The sequence below is a fragment of the Podarcis bocagei genome (genome assembly GCF_964188305.1).
Source record: "Podarcis bocagei genome assembly, chromosome: 2".
In the NCBI taxonomy this organism is placed as follows: domain Eukaryota; kingdom Metazoa; phylum Chordata; class Lepidosauria; order Squamata; family Lacertidae; genus Podarcis; species Podarcis bocagei.
Window position 1 is genome coordinate 60,804,453 of NC_138126.1, and position 26,083 is coordinate 60,830,535.

A 26,083-nucleotide genomic window follows, 5' to 3' on the forward strand; every position below is an offset into this window, starting at 1 on the left:
TAAAGAAAAAAATGTGCTTATTACTTTATTGATAAAACCAGCTATTTGTGATATTGTGAGGTCACTGCGTTTGGGCACATACTGTTGGTGCTGCTACAGATAATTACAGAGCCCCCCAGTGAAACAAAGAAAAGGCTTCACTAGAGAACCATGCTGAGAAAATGCCATTTAAGCAAAAATTAAAACTGAAATCTTGTATTAAGGATAGCTCTAGGATTTTGACTTGTGCCTTGGCCAGGAGTTTGGTTTTCAAGCTTTTGCACCTTGTGTAAAGACTCGAATCTCTCTCCATCTACTCGTGCTACTGCAGCACCCTGTGTGCACAGGTGTGTTAGTGCCCTAGTACACCTATAAGAAGCCTAGCAAGTGCCCACTATTTACAAGAGCAGAAATCAAAGGGGACAGAAAGAAAAAGGTTTCCTAAACTGTCAGGACTCCGCAAACAAGCCCAATATGGGAGGAAACTCCACACATGCTTAACAACTCCCACACCACAGAGGTGGCTTAGGTAGAAAGTGAATTACCAGAATGAAGCTCTTGCCTGCTTTTCCTGGGTGTCAAGGAAGAGGTAGCGGTCAACACTCCTGGGGTGTATTTGGAAGCTGCCTAGTAATCTCAGAGTTCCATCTCCAGAGGGTCAATTAAACGCCCATGATGGGATGGAGAATCTTTTGTCTGGCTTAGCTCAGATGAGGGAGAAACTCCTTTCCTCATATGTGGATCACTATAGCCAGCCAGCATGCAAGAACGAATGCGAATGAGTGCATGAGGTCAGGTGAGGGGAAAGCTTCCCTTTCACACTGCTGAATTTGCAATGCTGCATTTCACCAGAAGGGCCAGGAATACCTAGAGAGAGAAAAGGTGTACAAAGTGAGGAACAAAGATCCCACTTAGCAACTAGTTTTCCTTGAAAGCCACTTTGGCCTACCCTATCCTAGCAACCGAATAGCTTTGCTGGCTCAGAGCAAGAATCCTGCTCTGCATATCGGCAAACCCAACTCCTCACAGATTCCCACAAGCAGGGCTTGGGCGCTTGCCCTCTGTTGTTGTTAAGGGACCATGGGAATTCATTGCTTACTAGGCCAAGTTGCTTGTCTAAAACTCATTTGCTCTCCCTGGAAGCAGTTCTTCAGGGCCTCAGACCAGCGTGGTTTCACATCACCTACTACCAAACTGGAGATGTCAGACACTGAACTGTGATCTTTGACCTTTTATGTGCAAGGTATTTATCCTCCAATTTTGAGATACAGGCCTCCCACTCCACCCCCCCCCCCAAATGGTTCATTGGTGACGCCAAGAGTCTGCCTTGCTCTGCTGCAGAAGGCTGCTTTACTTCTCATTGCACAATCAAATAATACAACAGGTTCCGCCTGACCATTTGCACTAGGAAAGTGGGGTCTTGGCTTACCCACTGCATAGAGTTGAACAACCTGGGAGAAAAACCCACCTGCAGTCAGAAAAGGCCACAATCCTTCAGATTTTCTTTGATGATTATGTCAGTGACAGCATCAAAGACAAACTTGACATTCTGGGTGTCTGTGGCGCAGGTCATGTGTGAGTAGATTTCCTTCACATCTTTCCTTATGTTCAGCTCCAGGAACTGCACCTTGATGTAGGCACCGGCATCCTCGTAGGTATTGGACCCTGTATAGACACGGATGCTGGGATGGTATCAGAGAGCAGCTTCACTTAGGAATTGGTTTTTTAAAATCTGCCTCTACACATTTCCACATGATACCTCCTGCCTTGGAATCATCCTCCATCCACAAATGAGGCAGGGCTCTAATTATTTATTGTGATATATGCCTCCTGGGGCAAGTTGAGATTGGACACAACTATGACGTGCCCCCTGTCCACGACACTAAACCTGAAACCTGCTGGACCTCAGGCTGTGAAGAATTTATCCCAATCTCTGCCATGCAGAGCACGGCAGCTGCTGCAGCTTAATCACTTTGTTTGACATGATAGCAATAATTATAGCAAAAGTTCCTCTGTGGGAAGTGCTCTGTACCTCACATTTCTGTTGCTCACAGAACATCCCTTTCGATGTTCTGTAATTCCCCAGGTAACTTCTGATTCTGCATATCTTAGGGGCCCTCGTCCTTCATCTAAACCTCATCTGACATTTGTAAGAGAGCTCCTTCCTAAAAACTTGCTCATTTGGTGAAAGGGGTGTGGGGACTGCTAAGTATGTGCAGCTTTCCAGGGTTCTCTAGGCTTTCAAATGGTACTTTAGAACTTTCTTGGATTCAAATAATCATGCTTTTTTATTAAAAAGTTTGATATTTTGATAAACCCTGGGTTTTCCAGATATTTTTCTTATTGGAAAGACTATTGAGTCATATTTGGCCCTAAAATAGTACAAATTTCACGCGAAGGGTAAAACTGGATGTGACATCAGGTCTGTTTGTCTGTTCCAATCACATATACCAAGTAGGGAACTGAGGGGCCAGTACTGAAAGCAGAAGGTGGTGTGCAGATGAGGGGATCTAAACCTTCCCTCTAACCGCCCAGTACTTCTCTTCCAGCTGAACTCACTGCTGCTACTCACTGCAGTAGCTGAGGAGAAAAGCATCTGTTGGGGAGGTAAGGGGGGCAGGGTTAGCCTAGACACATGCTTCCCTGCTAAAGGCTAGGCCAGTGTCCCCTGCTTTAGACAGGATTTGGACCAGAACCCAAGGTAAAGAGATGCTCTCATTGCTCCTAGTTTGGGCATCAGTCCCAACTCTTGACTTTTCCACTGTGGGTGAAAAGGCAGTTAGGGGCAATTTTGAGCAACAAAATGGCCAAAGGGGGATTGCTTAAGCCACCCTCCCTCTCCATTTGCAACATCCAATGGCTCCTTAAAAGGGGGGGGGGCAAGAGGAGTTTTGCATGCATTCAGCTTTTTAACCATGACCACACCAAGCACAGCACATTTGAAGTGCCTGCATTTGGTAGGAGCTGGAGGAATGCAATTTTAAAGACTAATATGAGGAATAATAGGCAAGACAGAAGTGTGAAAACTTAAAAAAAAAAGTTCTGTCTGTCACGCAGCCCTTGGAAGATCACTGGAGATGCCGGTTCTGGTTTACGTGGCAGAGGAGTGTCATGTTTCATAGAGCACCGAGGCCCCCTAGTGGCACCTTTCCCAAAACATGTTTGTTTTTGGGTTTTTCCACAAAAGGAACACCCACCTTCTCTCCCTGCAAGATAATATCCATAGATTACAGAAAGTAACTTGTTCCTTTTGCTCCAAGGGAGCAAATGAAATACTCCATCTATTTTCTCCTTGTAATAAAAGTTCAAGACAGCACCAAGCACACACAGCGCCAAGCTCTCCACTGGGGGCACAAAGGGCCAACTCTTCCCATTCCTGCCTGCAGCCCTCCCCATCCCCAGTCACATGATTAATGCAGCATCCACCCAAGAAAATAGAGGAGTGTTGTTAACAGCTCCATGAAATAATAGAAGTGGGTGTCATTCAGAAAGTCAGCATGGCTTAACTCATGAATTCTAACATGGTTAGGCCAGCTGCAAAAATAATGTGTTCCTTGGGCCATCTTTGTATGGTGCCAGTTGTACCGAATGCATTATTTGACCCTCTAGATTGACAAGAGGGAGCCTTTGTGGAGATGAAGAAATTAAAACTTGCTTCATTGTGATATTATAGTCCTCATCTAGTACCACCATCTTTCTGGGAAAGGCGGGTGGGATGATGGTACAGCCCTTGGTAATTTATTTCCTCCTTACTTCATCAAAATGTATGCAATTTTCCATTTCTTGCTTATTTGATAAAAATACCAGACCAGTCTGAAACTAGTCAACCGTGCTGGTGTTCATCTTCTGAAGCCTTTTTCAGAATTAAAAAAGAGAAAACTCTCTCCCTGCATCTACCATGCAAATTCCAGCATTTCTGCTCACTAGGAGACAAGGGATGGGACACCCGTAGCCCTCCAGATGCTCATAGAATCATGGAGTTGGAAGGGACCCTGAGGATCATCTAGTCCAACCCCCTGCAATGCAGGGATATGCAGCTGTCCCATATGGGGATCGAACCAGCATCCTTGGTGTTATCAGCACCACACTCTAACCAACTGAGCTATCCAAGAGCTAGACTGCAACACCCATAACCCTCCAACACTGGCCATGCTAGCTAGGGTTGATGGGAGTTGGAATCAAACAGAATCTGGGGGGGGGGGCTGTCAGTGCCCCACCCCCGCTAGAAGATGCTGCAGCCACACCAATGTGGATGTTGCACGCTGGGAACTCACCATCGTAATCTGGAAAGCAGATGCTGAGATGTGCCTTCTTGATCTTTTCCTGGAAAACGTCTTTCTTGTTGAGGAAAAGAACAATGGAGGTGGTGGCAAAGTAGCGGTGGTTGCAGATACTGTTGAAGAGGTGCAGGCTCTCATGCATGCGATTCTGGAAGGGAAGGCAGGGTTAGAAAGACCTTCAATTTCAACCATAGACCTAAACCAGATTTTATGAGAAACTTTGCTCCTCTGCCTTTCAGTAGGCAAGAACTGTGTCCTAAATGTACAGAAGCTGCATTCTGTAACACTATCCTAATCCCCTTTAGGTCATTTCACCATGATATGCCACAGCCAGATCAGTCTCGGCACTACTTACCATATTTTTCTATTTTTTGGGACCCCAAGTGGAGGGAAATTGCCAAGAGCTGTTCAGCTTTTGGGGGGGGGGATTGCCCAGAGTTGTTGAGCTATTTGGGGGGGGGATCGCTCACACGCTGCACCGCCGCTGCCAATTGCATGCCTTGCCAAAGCCACCAATCGTCTGGCCGCTGGCCGCCAATCGCCCGCACAATTGCTGGAGCAGCAGCCAATTGCCAACAGGCCTTGCTGCAGCCACAATCACCCTACCTATTGCCGGTGACAATCTCCTGTTCGCGGCCTCCACTAATTGCCCCCTCTGCACTATCCGTGTATAAGACAACCCCCAATTCTTAACATTTAATTATAATAAAAAAAGTCGTCTTAAACACGGGAAAATGTGGTATGTCTTATTTATACACCATGTTTCCTTCTATGAGCTCATGGCAGCTGTAGGGCACACACATTTTATTCTCACAACAACCCTTTGAGGTAGGTTAAGCAGAGTGACTTGCCCAGTGAGCTTCATGGCTTAGTGAGGATTTGAATGCTGATCTCCCCAGTCTGACACTGCAACCATTCCAGCACACTACCTCTGCCACTAATCCGTCATGCCTATTTACAAATCCTGGCAGCCAAAGTCTAAAAGATCTTAATATACCTTGAGGTGCTACTTACCACATCGTCGTCCTCCACCAGGACCATGTCATAGGCGCTGAGGGCAGCAATGAAGATGATGCAAGTGACTCCTTCAAAGCAGTGGATCCACTTCTTGCGTTCTGAGCGCTGGCCGCCCACGTCAAACATCCTGCCAGGAAGTTAAGACAGGCTTGTTCTGAACAGCCTTCCCCAGCAGTCCCCAATGTGTTACTGCAAATTGATGGGGAAAGGTTTGCAGTGAGCCATAGGGGCCCCAAAACGTGGTCCTTAAGGACAAGGTGAATGAAGAGCTGACCGTCAAATTGGACGGGTGAGCATTTATTATCTCTGGGACTGAGTGAGAATGGGGAGGGGACAAGCACAGCAGAGATGGCTTCCCAGAGTTTGAAGTGAGTGAAGTAATACACAGGACCATCTAAAGAGACACCCAACCTCCACCCCCTCTGGTAAGGCCACTTAGCCCAAAATCTAAAATCACCTAATTACACCATTGTGTATACCTATCAGGGTTGTGCTGGATTATCAATTACATGAATAACAGAAGTACAAGATATTTAAATTATGTACCTTTCTCTCCTTTTTCCCATTAAAGGAAACAGAGTTTTCAACTTGCATTTTCTCCTTCCAACAACCCTCTGGGGTACTTTCATCTGAACAATACAGACTTGCCCAAGGTCACCCAGTGACATTCTTCTTAACTGAGTGGAGATTTTAACCTGGGACCATCCCCGCCCCCACCCCAGCTGGCTGCCTAACCACTGCACATCACTGGCTCTCTTAAATAGGTGGCAGCCCCTATTGCTATACTGATTTATTGTCCTTCAACCTTTGGCCTACAGAAGATTGAAAGTGTCTGCAGAATGACGTAAAATGGAGAACAGGTTAACTAAATTACATCCCTCCACAGTGCACTAATAGTGATAATACTTGGTACTTATGGAATGATTTTTCCTAATTGCCCAAAGCCCTTCCCGTACACTGGCACAGTGCTATAAAGTAGGTCAATATTATCATGCCACAGGTGGAAGTGGGGAGGCCAGGAGGGAGCAGCTTGCCTAAAACCAATCATCCTGTTCATGGCTGAATTGGGAGTTCCAGTGGTGGATTGGGAGGGGGAGTCAAAACTCATGCCTTTCATCACAATGCTGTACCAGTTACTGCTTCCACAGATGCATGATCCACCCTCTTTTGCAATCTTCCTTACTGGTCGGTTGTCCGCCAGCCACAGTCATACAATACCTGAAGTGGAGGTCCTTGAAGGAAAACTGGGTTTCAATTATGCCCGTGGTCTTAACCCTGGAGCGGAGAACATCCTGCTCTGTGGGGACATATCCAGGGGCCACTAGTCGCGGCAGGTCACTCAGGTAACTGTGAATAGAGAAAGGTACCGGGATTACCATGTGAACTAGACCTGAGAGACCTCTGGTCTTCAGAGTGGGCAGTCACAATGGGGAAGGACCAGGGCTCAGGGGCAGAACACCTGCTCTGCATGCTGGCAGGATCAAACTCTGACATCTCTCCAAGAAGAGCTGGAAGAGACTCTTGCCTGAAGCCCTGAAGAGTCTCTGCAAGTCAGTGTAGACATTACTAAGTCTAGGCAATACTGAACCCAATGGATCCATGGTCTAAGGCAGCTTCCTATGTTTCCTGTGGCCATGTGCGTTGGACAAGGTGAGTGGCAGGTTGTATCAGAAAAAAATTACATTGTTCTTAAAGAATCAGCAGCAGGAAGGTGGCTGCTAAGTACTCTGCTGTACTGCTCAAATTCAGCAAAGCTGAAGTTTCCTGATCTCAACCTTCCTTCTTGAATTACCTTTCAAGTTTCTGCTTCTTTGGGAAGCACCTTGTCAGTTGCAGCGGGTGAAGGCTGCCCAAGAGTGGCTGAGCATCAGGACTTTCTCTCCCCTAGATTTCTATGCTTGCTGGGCTTGCCTATGGAGCAGGCATGTTCTGCCAGAGATGCACAAATATCTCTTAAGAAAGTTCCCAATATATGGTTAAAACTATGGAATGAAAGATTAACATTTACGGCATGTACTGTGTTAAAGGAAAATGTAATGAAAATGGTGTATAGATGGTATATAACACCAGTAAAACTAGCAAAAATGTATAAAACATGTAATAAGTGTTGGAAATGTAAGGAAAAAGAAGGGACATTCTATCACATGTGGTGGGAATGTAAGAAGGTGAAAGGTTTCTGGGAATTGATATATAATGAATTGAAAAAGATGTTGAAATATACATTTGTTAAGAAACCGGAGGCCTTTCTCTTAGGAATGGTAGGAAATTAAATTAATAAGAAGGACTGTAAACTTTTCCAATACGCAGCAACTGCAGCGAGAATACTTCTGGCCCAGAAATGGAAACAGGAAGTATTACCATCGGTGGAAGAGTGGAGACTGAAATTGACGGAATACGCAAAATTGGACAAACTAACAGGGAAGATTCGATGCCAGCGAGATCAAAAGTTTTCTGAAGATTGGGGAAGGTTTACAGATTATCTGAAAAATTTATGTGATGAACAAACAATGTTTGTGGGTTTCCAAGAGGCTCTGAAGAATTGAGGAATATTGTAAAAAAGAGATCAAGAGGGGGGAAGAGATTTCTAAAGGCAATATGTACTGTAATTGGAAATGCGTTAAAAATAGAAATTAAATGGAAGATTGGCAGAGAAACTGAGGGAAGAAAAAAAAAAAGGGAAATTTGTGATGAAATGAGATTTGGTTGTTTAAATTTGTATTTGAAAATGAATAAAAAATATATTGGAAAAAAAGAAAGTTCCCAATATAAATGTCTTAAGAAAGTTCCCAAACATGCAACTAGGTTAGTTCAGTGGGAAGAGATGTGTGACTCCAGGTGCACCCAGTCGTTGCCATCTCTGCTGCTTTTTCAGTGGCTGTTGAAGATGATTTCCTCTTTCAACAAACCTTCTAAGAGGATTTTTTAAAAAGCCTTAGTCATTATATGCATTAGATTTTAAATTGTGTGTGTGTGTTGTTTTACTGATGTTTTTATTGTATTGTGAAATCATTTTGAGATGCTTCATAGGAAGCGATTCATAAATGAAATAAATAGAATTGCACTCCTGTGGTAACTTTGCCTCAAGGGGCCTTTGCCTCAAGGGGTGTAAGCAATGGGTTCCTACTAGCCAGCCGAGTCATTCAGCTGATACTCTGAGGCCCTCTCAAAGCAGGCTTGGATGCCGGTGTCCTCCCAGAGCCGGCAGATAATGTCGGACATCTCCTTCGACATGCAGCCTTCTTCAATGGTGTCTGCTAAGTGCTGCAGCTTCCGGGAATCATCCTGCAGTTGAGAAAGGAGGCAAAGTTAAGTGCAATAAAGCACCCCAATGCCCTTCCCTTTAAATCAGCCTCTGATTATGATAACAATAAATAGATTAATTAATAGATGACTATTCCCATTGGGCGCTGTGGTTTAAACCACTGAGCCTAGAGCTTGCGGATTGGAAGGTCGGCGGTTTGAATCCCCACGGTGAGGTGAGCTCCTGTTGCTCGGTCCCTGCTCCTGCCAACCTAGCAGTTCAAAAGCACATCAAAGTGCAAGTAAATAAATAAATAGGTACCACTCCGGCAGGAAGGTAAATAGCGTTTCCGTTCACTGCTCTAGTTTCGCCAGAAGCAGCTTAGTCATGCTGGCCACATGACCCGGAAAAACTGCGGACAAATGTTGGCTCCCTCGGCCAGTAAAGCAAGATGAGCGCCGCAACCCCAGAGTCGTTCATGACCAGACTTAACTGTCAGGGGTCCTTTACCTTTACCTTTTTTTTATTCCCATTGGGAGAAAGTCCACTCCTCAGTGACTCACCTGCCTGGCTGAGTCTCCATACTGGATGTTGAGTGTGCCCATGGCCCTCACAATGGCCAACATGGACTGCAAAGTATTGCTGTAAATAATGGAGATGAACTCCAAGCATTCCTCTAATGAGTAACCATTCTGATGGATAATTCTGTGAAAGGTAAGGGCAGAAAATCAATCCAGCAGGTCTTGACTAGTATGCTAAAGGATGTTGGGCAGGGAGGGAACTGCTGAGAGGCCAGCTAATGGGGCCAGAGGCCAGAGATGACAGACACTTAGCTTGGCATTGGAGCCGTTCCAGCACATGACTCTATGCTGAAGTGTTTTAATGCTGTAACCTGCCCTGAGACTTCAGAGTGAAGGGTGGGTTGTTAATAACAACAACAACAACAACAACAATAATTTTTCATTCTGCTGCATGTGTCAGACAGGCCTCTACCAGCTTAGGTCTCTCCAGGGCCATGAAAAGTTTAGCAGTACTGTCTGGTTAGACGGGAGTCAAGCAAATCCACCATGAAGAACAAAGATTTTAGAAATGGCTTCAGAATATTTTGCCAGAAAGAAACCTTTGGAACAGTGTGTGTGGAGGAAATGTCTCTAGGTTTAGGGAAAGCTGCGGGTGGGGAGGTGACCAGCTAATTTTCCCTTCTTCCTCTCCCAACTCTTAGAGGAAATTACCTTCCATGGAGATAAAAACAATGCAGAAAGCCAGCCAGCAGTTCTTTCCCAGCATGTTTGACTGCATTCACCTCCAGCTGCTGGCAACGAGTACAGGCTTTACAGGGAGCAGTAATCCGCGCCTTGAAGGATGCACTTGTATGTGCAAACATGCTTGCTGTGTACGAACACTGTGCTTTTAGGTGTTCACTTAAAACATCATGGGTGTGCACCTAAAAACATAGTCTGTGTAGTGGCCTTCTGCATTACCAGTCTGCACTTCTGCATTACCAGTCTCTTCCAGATGAGAATGCAATTGGGTATGCTAAGGAATTCCTATTACCGTATTTTTCGCCCTATAAGACGCACTTTTTCCCCTCCAAAAATGAAGGGGAAATGTGGGTGCGTCTTATGGGGCGAATGCAGGCTTTCGCTGAAGCCTGGAGAGCGAGAGCGGTAGGTGCACACCGACCCCTCTCGCTCTCCAGGCTTCGCGGACCTCTCCTCAAGCAGCGGGAACGTTCCCACTGCTTGGGGAGAGTTGCCGGCATCCCGAAGCCTGCAAGCGCTGATCCCAGCACGTGCAGGCTTCGCGGACCTCTCCCCAAGCAGCGGGAACGTTCCCACTGCTTGGGGAGAGTTGCAGGCATCCCGAAGCCTGCAAGCGCTGATCCCAGCACGTGCAGGCTTCGCGGATCTCTCCCCAAGCAGCGGGAACGTTCCCGCTGCTTGGGGAGAGTTGCCGGCATCCCGAAGCCTGCAAGCGCTGATCCCAGCACGTGCAGGCTTCGCGGATCTCTCCCCAAGCAGCGGGAACGTTCCCGCTGCTTGGGGAGAGTTGCAGGCATCCCGAAGCCTGCGCGCGCTGATCCCAGCACGCGCAGGCTTCGCGGATCTCTCCCCAAGCAGCGGGAACGTTCCCACTGCTTGGGGAGAGTTGCAGGCATCCCGAAGCCTGCGCGCGCTGATCCCAGCACGCGCAGGCTTCGCGGATCTCTCCCCAAGCAGCGGGAACGTTCCCACTGCTTGGGGAGAGTTGCAGGCATCCCGAAGCCTGCAAGCGCTGATCCCAGCACGCGCAGGCTTCGCGGATCTCTCCCCAAGCAGCGGGAACGTTCCCACTGCTTGGGGAGAGTTGCAGGCATCCCGAAGCCTGCCCGCGCTGATCCCAGCACGTGCAGGCTTCGCGGATCTCTCCCCAAGCAGCGGGAACGTTCCCGCTGCTTGGGGAGAGTTGCCGGCATCCCGAAGCCTGCAAGCGCTGATCCCAGCACGTGCAGGCTTCGCGGATCTCTCCCCAAGCAGCGGGAACGTTCCCACTGCTTGGGGAGAGTTGCAGGCATCCCGAAGCCTGCAAGCGCTGATCCCAGCACGTGCAGGCTTCGCGGATCTCTCCCCAAGCAGCGGGAACGTTCCCGCTGCTTGGGGAGAGTTGCCGGCATCCCGAAGCCTGCAAGCGCTGATCCCAGCACGCGCAGGCTTCGCGGATCTCTCCCCAAGCAGCGGGAACGTTCCCACTGCTTGGGGAGAGTTGCAGGCATCCCGAAGCCTGCCCGCGCTGATCCCAGCACACGCAGGCTTCGCGGATCTCTCCCCAAGCAGCGGGAACGTTCCCACTGCTTGGGGAGAGTTGCAGGCATCCCGAAGCCTGCGCGCGCTGATCCCAGCACGCGCAGGCTTCGCGGATCTCTCCCCAAGCAGCGGGAACGTTCCCACTGCTTGGGGAGAGTTGCAGGCATCCCGAAGCCTGCGCGCGCTGATCCCAGCACGCGCAGGCTTCGCGGATCTCTCCCCAAGCAGCGGGAACGTTCCCACTGCTTGGGGAGAGTTGCAGGCATCCCGAAGCCTGCCCGCGCTGATCCCAGCACGTGCAGGCTTCGCGGATCTCTCCCCAAGCAGCGGGAACGTTCCCACTGCTTGGGGAGAGTTGCAGGCATCCCGAAGCCTGCAAGCGCTGATCCCAGCACGTGCAGGCTTCGCGGATCTCTCCTCAAGCAGCGGGAACCACCGCTGGGCTCCCACGGCTTGCAGAGAGCTGCCTGTTTGGGGGCTGGGGTCGGGGGAAGCTCGGGCTGCCCCAGCCCCGCGCCTGGGGGGGAAATAATTTTTTCCCTTTATTTCCCCCCCAAAAAACTAGGTGCGTCTTATGGGCCGGAGCGTCTTATGGGGCGCAAAATACGGTAGTACAGTTTCACTATCACTCTTTAAGAGTTATTGTAGTGGGCAAGGAATAGCTGCCTGTGCACACACATACTTCATTTGCTTGACAATGGTGCTTTTCCCTGATTCTCCAGCTCCTGGTGAGGGAAAAATAGAAAGGAAAAGAGATTTTAATCTGTATTTGACTCAAAAATCTATGACACAAAATCCACAAGAAATGACCTGCTGGGAGGTTTATGGTGAGGTGAAGTGGGTGAGGCAGAGTGAAGGATGGGGGCAGCAGGGGTAGTCCCTCGGGCTGTTGCTCCCCACCCCAAGGCCATTGTCCAGTGTTGGAGGACAGAGCTATATATGACACAGCTATATATATATGACAGAGCTATATATGGATATGTTTAGAATACACAATCCAAACCACCTTAGCAGTTTTTGCCTTAGCAGCTGCAAGATATGGGTTCATGAAGCGTGTTAGCAGTTTTGCTTTTAATACACTTTGGGGAGGAATACAACATTAAACAACCAGAGGCAGGGAGAGGCCTTGAATCATCCAGGGCTGCCAGTTTCCAACCAGCCATTGTAGCTGTGCCTTTAACAGCTGCTCAATGTGCAGATACTTACAGCAGGTACCTCCCTGCTGTGAAAAGCTTCAATTGCCAATCACTGCAGATTGAAGGGCGGTGCCCAAGAGCAGTCCAGGCTGGGGTTTGGGGTCAGTTGACAAGCCTACCTATCTACCTCTTTTATATTTTTCAAACTTTGACGGATACATGCCAAGTTTGGGGAAGGGAGGGGAAGAGCATGTTATGGTAGAGGGGGGGGGGGAATAACTATTCCAAGTATGGTGACAGCAGGGCTGTTGTAATAGCTTTGCTGACTTGGGCTGCGAGGTCATGGTGGCCCTGTGAGTGATCAATTCACAGGGCATGTCTTTTCTTTCTTATAATGAACTTCCCTCCAGACATGGATCTATGCTGGTGCTGCCGCAAGTGAGCTGTGGAGGATTACCTGGGCCCAAAGGCTTTGGTTAAGATTGCTTTAAGCACTGCTCACCTTTATGGCAGAGATAACATGATCTGGGCCATGGGCAGCTTAGCTGCAATGCTTCACAGAAAACAAACGGTGCAGGCACACACACACAATGATGAGGGCATCACAGCTAAGGGCAGGATATGTGTGTGTGTGTGTGTGTGTGTGTGTGTGTGTGTGCGCGCGTGCTGCTACCTCCTTCCCTGTGTTGTGTTTGCACTCACCCTCTTAAGCTGCTGCTGTACTGTGAGTTGGGAAGGCCGCTCCCTCCTCAGGCTGATTCCACCAGGCCCAGGGGGCGGGGCCAGACTGACTCACCACTGCCACAGCTTAAGAGGCCGCACGAGGCACCGGAACACCACTGCTGCTGTTGCACTGTGAGTTGGGAAGGCCGCTCCCTCCTCAGGCTGATTCCACCAGGCCCAGGGGGCGGGCCAGACTGACTCACCACTGCCACAGCTTAAGAGGCCGCACGAGGCACCGGAACACCACTGCTGCTGCTGCACTGTGAGTTGGGAAGGCCGCTCCCTCCTCAGGCTGATTCCACCAGGCCCAGGGGGCGGGGCCAGACTGACTCACCACTGCCACAGCTTAAGAGGCCGCACGAGGCACCGGAACACCACTGCTGCCGCTGTACTGTGAGTTGGGAAGGCCGCTCCCTCCTCAGGCTGATCCCACCAGGCCCAGGGGGCGGGGCCAGACTGACTCACCACTGCCACAGCTTAAGAGGCCGCACGAGGCACCGGAACACCACTGCTGCTGCTGTACTGTGAGTTGGGAAGGCCGCTCCCTCCTCAGGCTGATTCCACCAGGCCCAGGGGGCGGGGCCAGACTGACTCACCACTGCCACAGCTTAAGAGGCCTCATGAGGCACTGGGACACCATTGCTGCGGCTCCACCGTGGGGGTTGAGGAAGGCCGCTCCCTCCTGTAGGCACACTCCTCCAGGCCTAGGGGGCGGGGCCCACACTCGCCACCGCTACTGTTTTAAGGACACTGATGTTGCCGCGGCAAATGCTTAATATGTTTTTATATATTTTAAAATGTTTTATAGGGGTTTTTATTTTTTACTTTGTTGTCCCACCGTGAACGGTGGTTTTTATTGATGTATTTCTATTTTGTTCTGTTTTAGTTTGGTTTGGGGTTGGCTATCGAGTGGGGTGGGGATTTGTTGTGTTGGTACAATTGTTTTGATTTGACTTGTTTCTATTCTGTAAATGGAGGTTGGTTTGAGGCTTGGGATTGCTACCGTAGTGGGGCGAGGGAGGTATGGCGGTGGGGGCAGATGTCATAGGCGAAGGGGATCGAGATATGGATATGCTCGTACCCCTTCCAATCTGCGCCCCATCCCGAGGGACGAAGGTAGGGTGAGCAAGGATTACTCACCTCCGTCACTGGTGTTGTGCAATGCCAGGTCTATAGGCAAAAAAACCGCCACCCTGCGAGACTTCTTCACCTCGCAGGGGGTTGACCTGGCTTGTGTGACGGAGACCTGGGTGCGCGAAGGGGAAACTGTTACCTTACGAGAGATGGCGCCCCCAGGTTTCTCCGTCCTCCACCAGTCGCGGACTGTGGGCCGGGGGGGAGGGGTGGCATTATTAATCCGAGAAGATTGTTCTTTCAGGGCTCTGCCATCGCCATCGATCCCCGGCATTGAATGTGTTGGCCTAGTGTGGGGCTCCGAGGTGAGCTTGGCTGTCTGGCTGGTGTACCGGCCACCTAGCGCACCAGCAGCCACCCTGTCAGGCCTGTTGGAGGCGGTGGCCGGCTGGGCCTTGGAGTTCCCCAACCTATTGGTACTGGGGGACTTCAACATCCATGCTGATGCCACTCCCTCCTCACAGGCTCTGGACCTGGTGTCTTCCATGGCGACACTAGGGCTCTCCCAGTTTGTTTCGGGCCCCACACATCAAGCAGGCCACACGCTGGATTTGATCTTTGGCGCCGGTATAGATGTGATCATGTCTCCCTCGATGAAGGTGCCATGGTCTGATCACTACGCACTGAAAGCCAGGATTGATTTTCCACCCCCACCCCGCTTAGGTGGCGAGCCAATTTGGGCTCGCCCGCGGAGGCTGATGGACCCTGATAGATTCCGTCAGGCCTTGCGGGACCTTGCTCCCCCTGGCGACTCATTGACTGAGCTTGTTGAGGGCTGGAATACCCAGCTCCTGGCAGCCATCGATGAGATCGCACCTAAGCGCCCTCTGCGACCCCGCAGAAACCGGGCCCCCTGGTTTACCGAGGAGCTTCGGAAAATGAAGCGGGACCTCAGACGGCTAGAGCGAGTATGGCGGGGTGCCCGTGACGGAGCCTCAAGAACATCTTATAGGGTTTTTATGAAAACCTATGAGATGGCAGTGAAGGCCGCTAAGAAGTCTTACTTCTCGGCCTCCATTGCATCCGCTAGCTCTCGCCCGGCGCAATTATTTAGCATAATTCGGTCTCTAACGTCCGTTGAAGGACAGCCAAATTTAAATAACAATCTGACACACAGCTGTGAGGCATTTGCGAGCTTTTTTGCGGAGAAGGTCCTGTTGCTCCGCCATGACCTCCCTGCCAATTTGGATACAATAAAGGAACTGGAGGCCCCTCGACTGTCCTCGGGTCCAGTATTGGACCACTTTGACCGGATATCTCCAGCCGATGTGGACAGATTCCTCCAAGCTGGAAAGCCCACCACCTGTCCTCTTGACCCGTGCCCGTCATGGCTGATTAGAGCGTGTCCAGACGAGGTGCGGGCCCCCCTGGGGGATATCATCAATTTGTCCCTTGGCACCGGGATATTCCCAGGGGACCTGAAGGAGGCGGTGGTGCGTCCGCTCTTAAAGAAAACATCGTTAGATCCCTTAGATCTATCCAATTACCGCCCGGTCTCGAATCTTCCATTCCTGGGTAAGGTGATTGAGAGAGCGGTTGCTGAACAGCTTGGTAGGTTTCTGGATGAAACATCTGCTTTGGATCCATTCCAGTCCGGCTTCCGTGCTGGTCATGGGACCGAGACGGCTCTGGTCGCCCTAACAGATGATCTCCGCAGGCAGCTGGATCGAGGCGGGTCGGGGCTGCTGATTCTTCTAGATCTGTCAGCAGCCTTTGACATGGTCGATCACGAACTCCTGGACCACCGCCTTGCCGACGTGGGGATCCAGGGCACAGTCCTTCAATGGCTGCGCTCGTTTCTCTCTGATCGGGGACAGAGGGTGGCGCTTGGGGGGGAATTGTCATCGCGTCACTCCTTGGTGTGTGGAGTGCCTCAGGGTGCGATTCTCTCCCCGATGCTTTTTAACATCTTTATGCGCCCCCTCGCCCAGCTTGTCCGGAGTTTTGGGCTGGGTTGCCATCAGTATGCTGATGACACCCAACTCTATCTCTTGATGGATGGCCATCCTAACTCGGCCCCAGACACACTGACCAGATGTCTGGAAGCTGTGGCTGGATGGTTACGTGGGAGCCGGTTGAAGTTAAATCCTTCGAAGACAGAGGTCCTCTGGCTGGGGCGGGACGATATGGGATCGAGGGGGCAACTCCCATCTCTTGCGGGGTTGCAATTAGTGCCAGCACCGTCTGTTAAGAGTTTGGGTGTAATCTTCGATACCTCCCTCTCTATGGAGGCGCAGATTACAGCTATAACAAAGGCGGCATTTTTCCATCTCCGCCAAGCTAAGCAGTTGGCCCCTTATCTCTCTCGCCCTGACCTAGCCACTGTGATCCGTGCGACGGTCACCTCCAGACTGGATTATTGTAACTCGCTCTACGTGGGGCTGCCCTTGAGACTGACCCAGAAACTCCAGCGGGTGCAGAATGCCGCAGCGAGACTCCTTACGGGGTCTTCGCTGCGGGATCACATTCATCCGGTGCTATACCAGCTGCACTGGCTCCCGGTGGAGTACAGGATCAGGTTTAAGGTGCTGGTTTTAACCTTTAAAGCCCTATACGGCCTAGGACCCTCGTACCTACGGGACCGCCTCTCCTGGTATGCCCCACAGAGAAACCTACGGTCTACAAATAATAACACCCTCAAGGTCCCAGGCCTCAGAGAGGTTAGGCTGGCCTCAACTAGAGCCAGGGCCTTCTCGGCTGCAGCTCCAACCTGGTGGAATGCTCTGACACAAGAGACCAGGGCCCTGCGGGACTTGACATCTTTCCGCAGGGCCTGCAAGACAGAGTTGTTCCGCCAGGCCTTTAGTCAGGGCGCAGCCTGACCCCCTCCTCTGGCAACCTGCACAGAATTTTGTTTAATCGGTTGCCACCAATGTGATTTTAACTAATTTTTATAATGAAATTTTTTTAGAATGTGTCATTATTTGATTGTTTATTTGATTGTTGTTAGCCGCCCTGAGCCCGGCTCAGCTGGGGAGGGCGGGATATAAATAAAATTTATTATTATTATTTATTATTATTGCCTTGCCTCTTAAGAACCAGGCACTATGCCACTGGACAAAGCCTCACACTGAGATGGAAAAGGGGGATGGAGCGGTTGCAATAATGCCTTGTTGGCTCTGTAGCACTGCCATTGGGCAGGTTCCTCAGAATTTGAGGATCCAAATAGCTGCTGTTGGAAAGGTACAGATGCATTCACCACCAACATCTACAGCACCAGCTTTCAGATGTGCTAAGAAATGGGAGTATTGGGAGGGGGGTCAGCAAGGGGGAGAAGTAAGTCACAACAAGCGCAAAGCCTTAGTGACCGCCTGTGGGGGTGGACTTACCAAGAAGCAGTAGCTTGACTGTCCTGGCATCCTTCTCAGCATCTTCCTTCAGTTTCTTCTCCAGCTCACGGGAGTGTTTTTCCTCTGCACTGGCACCTGCGCCCATCGTCTTTTTCGTTCAGCAAGAGAGGATCCCGACAAGCCTCCGTGGGAACTCCAGCACGTCCTGCTGTGGTTTGGCCTTTCTGTCCAGCCCAGAAGTATTCCACACAGAACCTTCCTAGTCTTGCACCCTTGAGATATTTCAATATTGATGGCTGCTCCCGCCCCTTTCCAGCACCAGCCACTTTCTGCCTTGCAGGTGGGAGGACTTCGCCACCCGGTGGGGGTCAGATAGTCAGTATTGGCCAATGTGAAGTGAGAACAGGTGAATAAGAGCCTGGAGCAATACACCCGCAGGACCTGCCTCTTAGTTTAATCTGACTTGCTTTGCTCAGCAGCTGCTCAAATCTATTCCTGAGATAAAGCCCCTCAAATCCCCCCGCATGCTAAACTCAGCAGTTTCCATTTTCTATCTGCTCTTGACCTGGAGGGAAGCATCAACACTGTCAAAGCAGACCCCTCCCTCCAAGTCACACCTCACTCCTCCTGCTATAGTAGCATAGGGAGAGCTACAGTGGATTGGTTTCCAAATGGCCCTTTTGCTTCCACCTCACTCTGGCTTCTGAGTGAATTTTATCACAGCTTGAAAGAGGACAGTTAGCTTGGTTGGGCCATTCCAATTCCCTACAAAACACAACCTCAAGATGGGGAGGCTAATAAAAACTACTTGTAAAATCACCCCAAACTATTAATAAATATGACCTGCAAATTAGATATTTTTTTGTGATTTACAGAAGTAGAAATGAGTGTGAGGGACAGTGTTATCTACATACAATGAGTTCTTGACTAAGAACAGCATCCAGATCTCACAGATTCAATAGCAGTGCTCTCTTCAACCGGCTCTGCTAAAATGTGAGTGCTATTGACAGGTGAATATATACTAAAGTATGACCCAGTTATTTGTGGAATACTTGCAGGGAGTGCCTGGTGCTGCCTAATTCAAAGAACCATTCCCCCCAACATGGTTTTTAAATGGATTGTTTAATTTGTGAGTTTCTGCAGGTACATATGCACATGGAGATACAGTGGTGCCTCGCAAGACGAAATTAATCCGTTCCGCGAGTCTCTTCGTCTAGCGGTTTTTTCGTCTTGCGAAGCAACCCTATTAGCGGCTTAGTGGATTAGCGCTATTAGCGGTTATTAAAGGCTTAGCGGCTATTAAAGGATTAGCGGCTAAAAGGCTATTAGCAGTTTAGCGGCTTAGAAAAAGGGGGGGGGAAGCGAAAAAAAATTGGAACACTTGCAAGACGTTTTCGTCTTGCAAAGCAAGCCCATAGGGAAAATCGTCTTGCGAAGCAGCTCAAAAACGGAAAACCCTTTCGTCTAGCGGGTTTTCCATCTTGCGAGGCATTCGTCTTGCAGGGCACCACAGTATATACTGATGTACCTGCAATTCAGGAAAGCACTTCATGCATCTGATGAAGTCCACCAAAGCTTATGGCATACAGTGGTACCCCGCAAGACGAACGCCTCGCAAGACGGAAAACCCGCTAGACGAAAGGGTTTTCCGTTTTGGAGGCGCTTCGCAAAACGAATTTCCCTATGGGCTTGCTTCGCAAGACGAAAGCCCATAGGGAAATCTCTAGGGACCTCTTTTAAATGCTAGCGGTGGGGAGCAAAGCCTTTCCCCCCCCTCCGGCCTTCAGAAGAGGTCCAGGAAGGCTGGCGGGGGCCGAAAGGCTTTGCTCCCCAGCGCCAGCATTTTCCGCCAGCAGCGGCAGCGCTGCTGCTGCTGGCGGAGAGGTCCGCGAAGCCTGGGCGCGCTGATGTCAGCGCGCGCAGGCTTCGGCATGCCGGCCACTCTCCGCCAGCAGCGGCAGCGCTGCCACTGCTGGCGGAGAGGTCCGTGAAGCCTGGGCGCGCTGATGTCAGCGCGCGCAGGCTTCGGCATGCCGGCCACTCTCCGCCAGCAGCGCCAGCGCTGCCGCTGCTGGCGGAGAGGTCCGCGAAGCCTGGGTGCGCTGATGTCAGCGCGCGCAGGCTTCGGCATGCCGGCCACTCTCCGCCAGCAGCGGCAGCGCTGCCGCTGCTGGCGGAGAGGTCCGCGAAGCCTGGGTGCGCTGATGTCAGCGCGTGCAGGCTTCGGCATGCCGGCCACTCTCCGCCAGCAGCGCCAGCGCTGCCGCTGCTGGCGGAGAGGTCCGCGAAGCCTTGGCCGGACAGCTTTTGAAGGCAGGGGGGGGAGCAAAGACTTTCGCCCCCGCCAGCCTTCAGAAGAGGTCCAGGACCTCTTCTGAAGGCTGGCGGGGGGCAAAAGTCTTTGTCCCCCCTGCCTGCCTTCCCAGGGGCTTTTAAATCGCCCCGGACAGCGGAGAAGCCCTCCGCTGTCCCGGGGTTTTTTAAAATGCTGGGGGTGGGAAGAAAAGCCCTTGTCCCCCCCCCAGCCTTCAGAAGAGGTCGGGGGACAGACTGTCCCCGGACCTGGTCTTAAGTCGGTTTCCCTAGGAACGCATTAATTGATTTTCAATGCATTCCTATGGGAAACCGTGCATCGCAAGACGAAAAACTCGCAAGAAGAAAAAACTTGCGGAACGAATTAATTTCGTCTTGCGAGGCACCACTGTAATACTTTCATTAGTCTTTAAGGTGCCAAAAGACTCTTCTTGTTTCTGCTGCAAGAGACCAATGTGGCCACCTCTCTGGAAATAATAATGGAATGTGTTTATAATGGACAGTAATAGTTAATCAGGTTTGTAATAGGATTAACTGATGGGAGGTGAGTGAGATCTATTTAGCCATTGTTCCTGGAACTGTTTGATCTAGATCTGCAAGGGAATATTAAAACTCACCTTCCCTGCTCCCTTTCCTTCTGTTATTCCTCCTTCCATCCCCCCCCCCCCGTCTTTTGTCTCTTGTGAACTTGCTTATTCCCTCTTAGAATTCTGTATATGTGGTTGAACTGTATGTTATAGATGTTGGGTAAAAGGTAAAGGTAAAGGTACCCCTGCCCGTACGGGCCAGTCGTGTCCGACTCTAGGGTTGTGCGCCCATCTTCCGGGTCACGTGGCCAGCGTGACGAAGCTGCTCTGGTGAGCCAGCACCAGCGCAGCACATGGAAACGCCGTTTACCTTCCCGCTGTAAAGCGGTACCTATTTATCTACTTGCACTTAAGGGTGCTTTCGAACTGCTAGGTGGGCAGGAGCTGGGACCGAAAGACGGGAGCTCACCCTGCCGCGGGGATTCGAACCGCTGACCATGCGATCGGCAAGTCCTAAGTGCTGAGGTTTTACCCACAGCGCCACCCGCGTCCCAGATGTTGGGTAGGGTAGGGTTATTTATTTATTTATTTATAAAAAATATTTAGATCATAAAAATATTTAAGTGGTTTACAACTAGACTGCCTATATACAATAAAAACACATTAAAAATAAAAATAAGAGACCGTCAACTAACTGCTATGGAACAATGTCTTCTTTATTGCCTACAGAAGCTTGGCAGCAAAGAAAAAAAAATCAGTAAGTGTTTAAAGGATAAAACAAAACGTTATTGTTGAGGCTGAGGAATCTTTATTAGTATTATTTACCTGCTATTTCCATGTTTTAAAAATGCACATGTAAAACTTTAAATAATATGAATTTAAGTAAAAAAAAATCGTTATACGGGAAGAAAACTTAAAACATACTGACTTGCCTTGTTCCTGAGATAAGGTACTAATACTCTTGTGAAAAAAGATGAATGCCTTTGCCAAAAAGCAGAGCTTGGGATCCATCTTCCAAACAAGGACAGACATCTGCAGAAGAAACAGCACCCAATATCAGGGACTGGCAGGATGCTGACTAGTGTGCACTAAGGGAAGTGGGACTGGAGTTGACTCTGCAGAACGGGCAGTAAATTGTGAGGTACTGTTCTAGCCAGAAGGCAAGAGTTGGAGGCAGGGGAAAATTCAGAGCTGGAGGGTAGAGGAGAAATAGACAGGCTAGGCTAGGCAAGGGAAGGGCTGGGTGCTTCCGGGTGCCCCCCTCTCCTGCACCACTGTCTCCTAGATCCAAGAGAGAACTGATGTGGGAAGTGCAGAGGCAGCTTCCACACAGGCACAGCCTCTGGCTGTGTGTGCGTAGCCCACTGGGGGGAAACACATAAGCTAGTGGAGAGTGAATGGCCCTCTGTTGCTGCAACTGCTCCATAGAGCACAGACCTGGGAAAAGCTGCCTAGATACTAAACATGTTTGTGTGGTATTCAGAGCCAAGGAGCTACTGTAAGTGTCAGCTTTGACAATAAAGCACTATCAACTGTGTGCATTCCTTTGGCTAAGGAGCACCCTTGACACCTGATGACTCCTGAATAGTTCCATACAGTTATTTTTCTTCATTTCATGCTAAGTCGGAGGTGCTTTTGCCTATAATGCTGCTTTTAAATGCAAAAAAACCCAAACCAGATTCCTCCTAGGTGGGTATTAGTAGTATATGCCCAATGCATTTTCAGCATGCTCAGTACGTACAGAATGTTGAGTGTCAATTGGAAAAGAAATACGGAAAACCACAGTGGGTGGAGTGGGCAGAATACCCTGCTTGAGTTTGTTGCAGCATATAATAATATACTGAAGGAGGCCATTAGGGAGGAAACCTGAACAAAAACACTCCTGTTTGGGGGGGGGGGAGGATAACAGGTGGAACTTATGTCTAAATGCCAGGTTCCAGGGATAAACAAGGAGAAGGGGCTGATGTCATTGTGCCTTGCACGTGGACTTTCTAGAGCATCTGGCTGTCCCATGTTGGAAACGGGATGCTGGGGGAGATGGGACACTGAAACTGATCAAACACTAGAAGAAGAGTTTGGATTTGATATCCCGCCTTTCACTCCCTTTAAGGAGTCTCAAAGCGGCTAACATTCTCCTTTCCCTTCCTCCCCCACAACAAACACTCTGTGAGGTGAGTGGGGCTGAGAGACTTCAGAGAAGTGTGACTAGCCCAATGTCACCCAGCAGCTGCATGTGGAGGAGCGGGGAATCAAACCCGGTTCCCCAGATTACGAGTCCACCGCTCTTAACCACTACTCCACACTGGCTCTCACTATCATCTTACCAGTTCCAGCAGGATTTGGCCTCAGTCTGATTGGGAGGAGCTGCTGGAAAATGGATTTTAGAACACACTGAATGAAATGGAACAGCTGACTGGGATCCCCACAAGATATTGCTGCTTAGGAAACCCAAGCATAAAGACAGAGTTTCAGTATCTCATATGTTGACTTCTCCAGAAGAGATTTAGCAAATGACCAGTGCAGAGAGCTTTGAATTCATTTGCCTTTCCAATCATAATAAAATGTCTTCTAGAAACCACAAAAGTGGTCTGCATCATGTCCCCACAGTTGAGGCAGAGACAAGGATGGCAGGACAAACATACAGTATGTTCTCTTCCTTAACCTCAAGTAACAATGTGACTTTCTGCCACTAGAGGGGGAACCATCACTACAAATGTGCTCCTGTCATGAGACTTTGCAAAATGACTTGTCCATTGCTAGCTTACTATTATTTCAGCCATCACAGCTCCCAAAGTGAGCCTTATGTCAGAGTGTTGATCTGTCAAATGCTGCCAATTTGGATAGGAAGGATCTGCTTTGAGATTACCTTCCAGAGTAACATTGAGGAGGATAAAATTCAAGGCAGTTCTGCTCGTCATTAGTTTTTAGTGCAGCAGTGCTCCCCCCATCCCACTCTCTCTCACACACACAACATTTGGTCAGACAATGCCTCCTTAGCCCCTCTTGCTGGGTGACGCTATTTGGGCCCTCTGCCTCCAACTCCACCCCTCATCACCCTCCAACTCATAGCAAGGCAAAGATCTGAAGACAGGAGCCTCCTTTGTGTGTGGAGGGTCCCCAAGTGACTTAGAGCTAGGGCTGCCGCCTTTGGTCAAGCAAAATCAAGGACAGCTCAGACAAAATACAGGTAGAATGGGGGGGCCCTAAAAATTACTTTAACCAATGCATAAATGACTTCAAAGCAATCCATTACTGTACAAAGGTACACGGTTTACAAAACCCCGCTCACGCTCTCCGACCCACCAGTCTCTGTCCACGCAAAAACTCTCTTTCCCAATCTCCCCTGCTCTCCACCGGATGGATGGATGAGGTCTCTGCAAATCTCTTCTCCCTGCTCCCTGCCCATGAAAAAACTCTCTATCTGAAACTCCCCCTCTCATCCCCACCCTCTGCCCACAGTGTTTTGAGGAGGATGAGTTCGAATATGGGGAGAAAGGTATCCTGTTTGAAGTCCAAATGGGACAGTGGACACTTTTCTAGGGATGGGTAGAAACACTACATAGAGCCCCAATAACACAGGGTGCTAAATCATGTGGGGAGCCTCCACAACAAGAGGGTCTCCACTTCAGACCTTTGGCCTACATGAGTTGGAGTTGGAGTGCGTGTGTGTACGCGCAAGCATAAAATTGCTAGAAGCACCATAATATATAAAAAGGAAGAAAATACAGAAATATATGAGAATCTGCATGAAAATCCATGTTAGAATACCCAAACAGGGTTTCTTCCCTAGCTTTCTTTCTGTAGGACTTACCTTTCTGATGCCAGATAGCAACAACTCCATAAGAAGCTGCTGTTTTCAGCCTATGTAGGTTTTCTCTCTGTGTGTTTTAAAGGTTTCAACTCTTAGCCATGAGAGAAGACACCCATTCAAGGTGGTTTCCACAGAAAACCTTTGGCCTGTTCAGTGAGTGCAAAAATTCTTCCCTTTTTAAAAAAGGAACAGCCTGGAACTCAAGGGGGGATTCTGAGGTAAATTTCATATCTGAGGCAAGTTCTTCAAATAACAAAAGCACACAAGAGATATACCAAAAGCAGTCGACCTAAAAGCACCGAGAAAACCACTCATCCTTTTCAGCCTGGCCTACCTACCGGTACCTACTACTACGAGTTCAAAATCTGCCGTGAAGTTTTGCCAGCTGACAGAATTTGAGTGTGAAGCAGATGATCCCTAAGCAGCCCCAAGAAACCATTCACTTATCCTTGAGCATTATAATTCTTTCTCTCAAACATGTCCCCCTCAGTTACCCTTTTTAGGGTTCAGTTCTGAGGTATCAGTATCCAAGAAAAAAACTTCAGGTGATAAAAGACTGCTAAGGCCCCGAGACCCTCTTCAGGTTTAAGGAAGAACAAGCCCTGGGCCAGCAGTGTGTCATCCTTGCTTTAGTGGACACCACTCCACCCACCCACCCCTTAGCAACTTCCTCAGCCTAGGGGGGCAGGAAATGAGACCATGACCCTGATCCCCATTTCCCTGTGTGTTTGCTTAACCGGCTGCCTTAGCACGCCCTTGGAGAGGTAGATTTCTCTCTCTTTTATGAAGCCAGCAGAACAAGGGGCCTTTGTTTGTGGGCTGCAGGACAAGGAGGGGCACTGCCAGGTCTAAGGAATCCAACACCTGCCCCCCTTCTCCCCTCCTGACCCGACTGCTCATAAAACAGGAGCAGCAGAAAATAATTTACCTGGTTGCTTCATAAGCAGGGGGATCTATGGCTCTGTAAATTATCAAGGAACAAGCTGTGAATAACTTTACATGCAGTGTCTATACCCCATCATTATAGCTTCCCCTAAGGCATATGTGGGATGCATGTGGCCATTGTGTCTCCCTATTTCTCCTGCCACCATGTTCCATATCCCCCACGTGTTCCCCCTTTTTTTGGTTAAAAGGTCCCAGTACTCCTATCTTGATAAAAGTGTCTTGGGTGCCAACACTAAATGGCTACCATGCCAAGACACATAAGTAAGTCATGGTACGCCATACCAGATAACACTGTTTTTTTGGTGTTTTTTTTAAAAAAGCACTGTCCCCTGCTAGATTTTCCCAAAGCCTGCCCTTCCTGCCACCCCTGCATGCTGAATTTTAGCACTGATCTGGCCAGCTTCCAGCTGTTTATGGTCAGACATTGATTTACACAGGAACAATGACACGCACAGAGGGTGGCCTCTGCATGCTGGCCTACAAATCACAACCGTGCTCCACTGAGATGTTTGTCAGGCTGGGGGAAGTGCAATAGTGGTGGAGACCATGGCACATAGGGATGGCCCAACTGTGCACTATTATCCCCATGCCAATGGGAAAATCCTGCAAAAGAGCCGAGGATATGGTGTTAACCTAGCACTCTAGTCACAGCACACCACCACCTGTATAAAAGCCCACAGAGAAAGATCAACTGGTGGGGCACCTGTAATAGGAGAATCAATCTTTTAGTGAGTCACTACACTTTGGAGCTCCCTGCCCATTGACCTCAATCAAGTGCCTTTGCAATATCCTTTTCTGCCCCTGCTTTAAATATTTTTGTTTGTGCAGGCCAATCCAGATATGTAAAAGTTATGTTTTCTTTTTGCGACTGCCGATTTTAATAATATTTCGAATAGGTCATGCA

General features: G+C 49.4%; 1 protein-coding gene and 1 long non-coding RNA gene across 9 annotated transcripts; one reads left to right on the top strand and one right to left on the bottom strand.

The window, feature by feature from the left end:
• On the bottom strand, positions 1-25,300 carry GNAT1 (G protein subunit alpha transducin 1). Of its 8 annotated transcripts, XM_081185899.1 has the most exons (12): positions 22,720-22,853; positions 21,356-22,468; positions 20,514-20,623; positions 17,623-18,148; positions 11,983-12,025; positions 9,081-9,222; positions 8,401-8,558; positions 6,495-6,623; positions 5,274-5,403; positions 4,254-4,407; positions 1,448-1,644; positions 1-846 (listed from the first exon to the last, which is right to left on the bottom strand). In XM_081185899.1, the coding sequence occupies exons 4-11, from the start codon at positions 17,726-17,728 to the stop codon at positions 1,454-1,456; spliced, it is 1,053 nt and encodes a 350-aa protein (XP_081042025.1). In that variant the 5' UTR covers positions 17,729-18,148; positions 20,514-20,623; positions 21,356-22,468; positions 22,720-22,853; the 3' UTR covers positions 1-846; positions 1,448-1,453. The 8 variants fall into 8 exon arrangements, with proteins under 8 accessions (XP_081042025.1, XP_081042023.1, XP_081042019.1 ...); XM_081185897.1 differs by lacking the exon at positions 22,720-22,853 and adding an exon at positions 24,235-25,300 and having other exon boundaries at positions 1-1,644; positions 21,356-21,455; XM_081185893.1 differs by having other exon boundaries at positions 1-1,644.
• On the top strand, positions 6,655-23,006 carry LOC308582615. Its single transcript, XR_014005759.1, has 2 exons — positions 6,655-6,926; positions 22,751-23,006. It is a non-coding gene; the product is annotated as an uncharacterized lncRNA (long non-coding RNA).
• Positions 25,301-26,083: the final 783 nt, after the last annotated feature.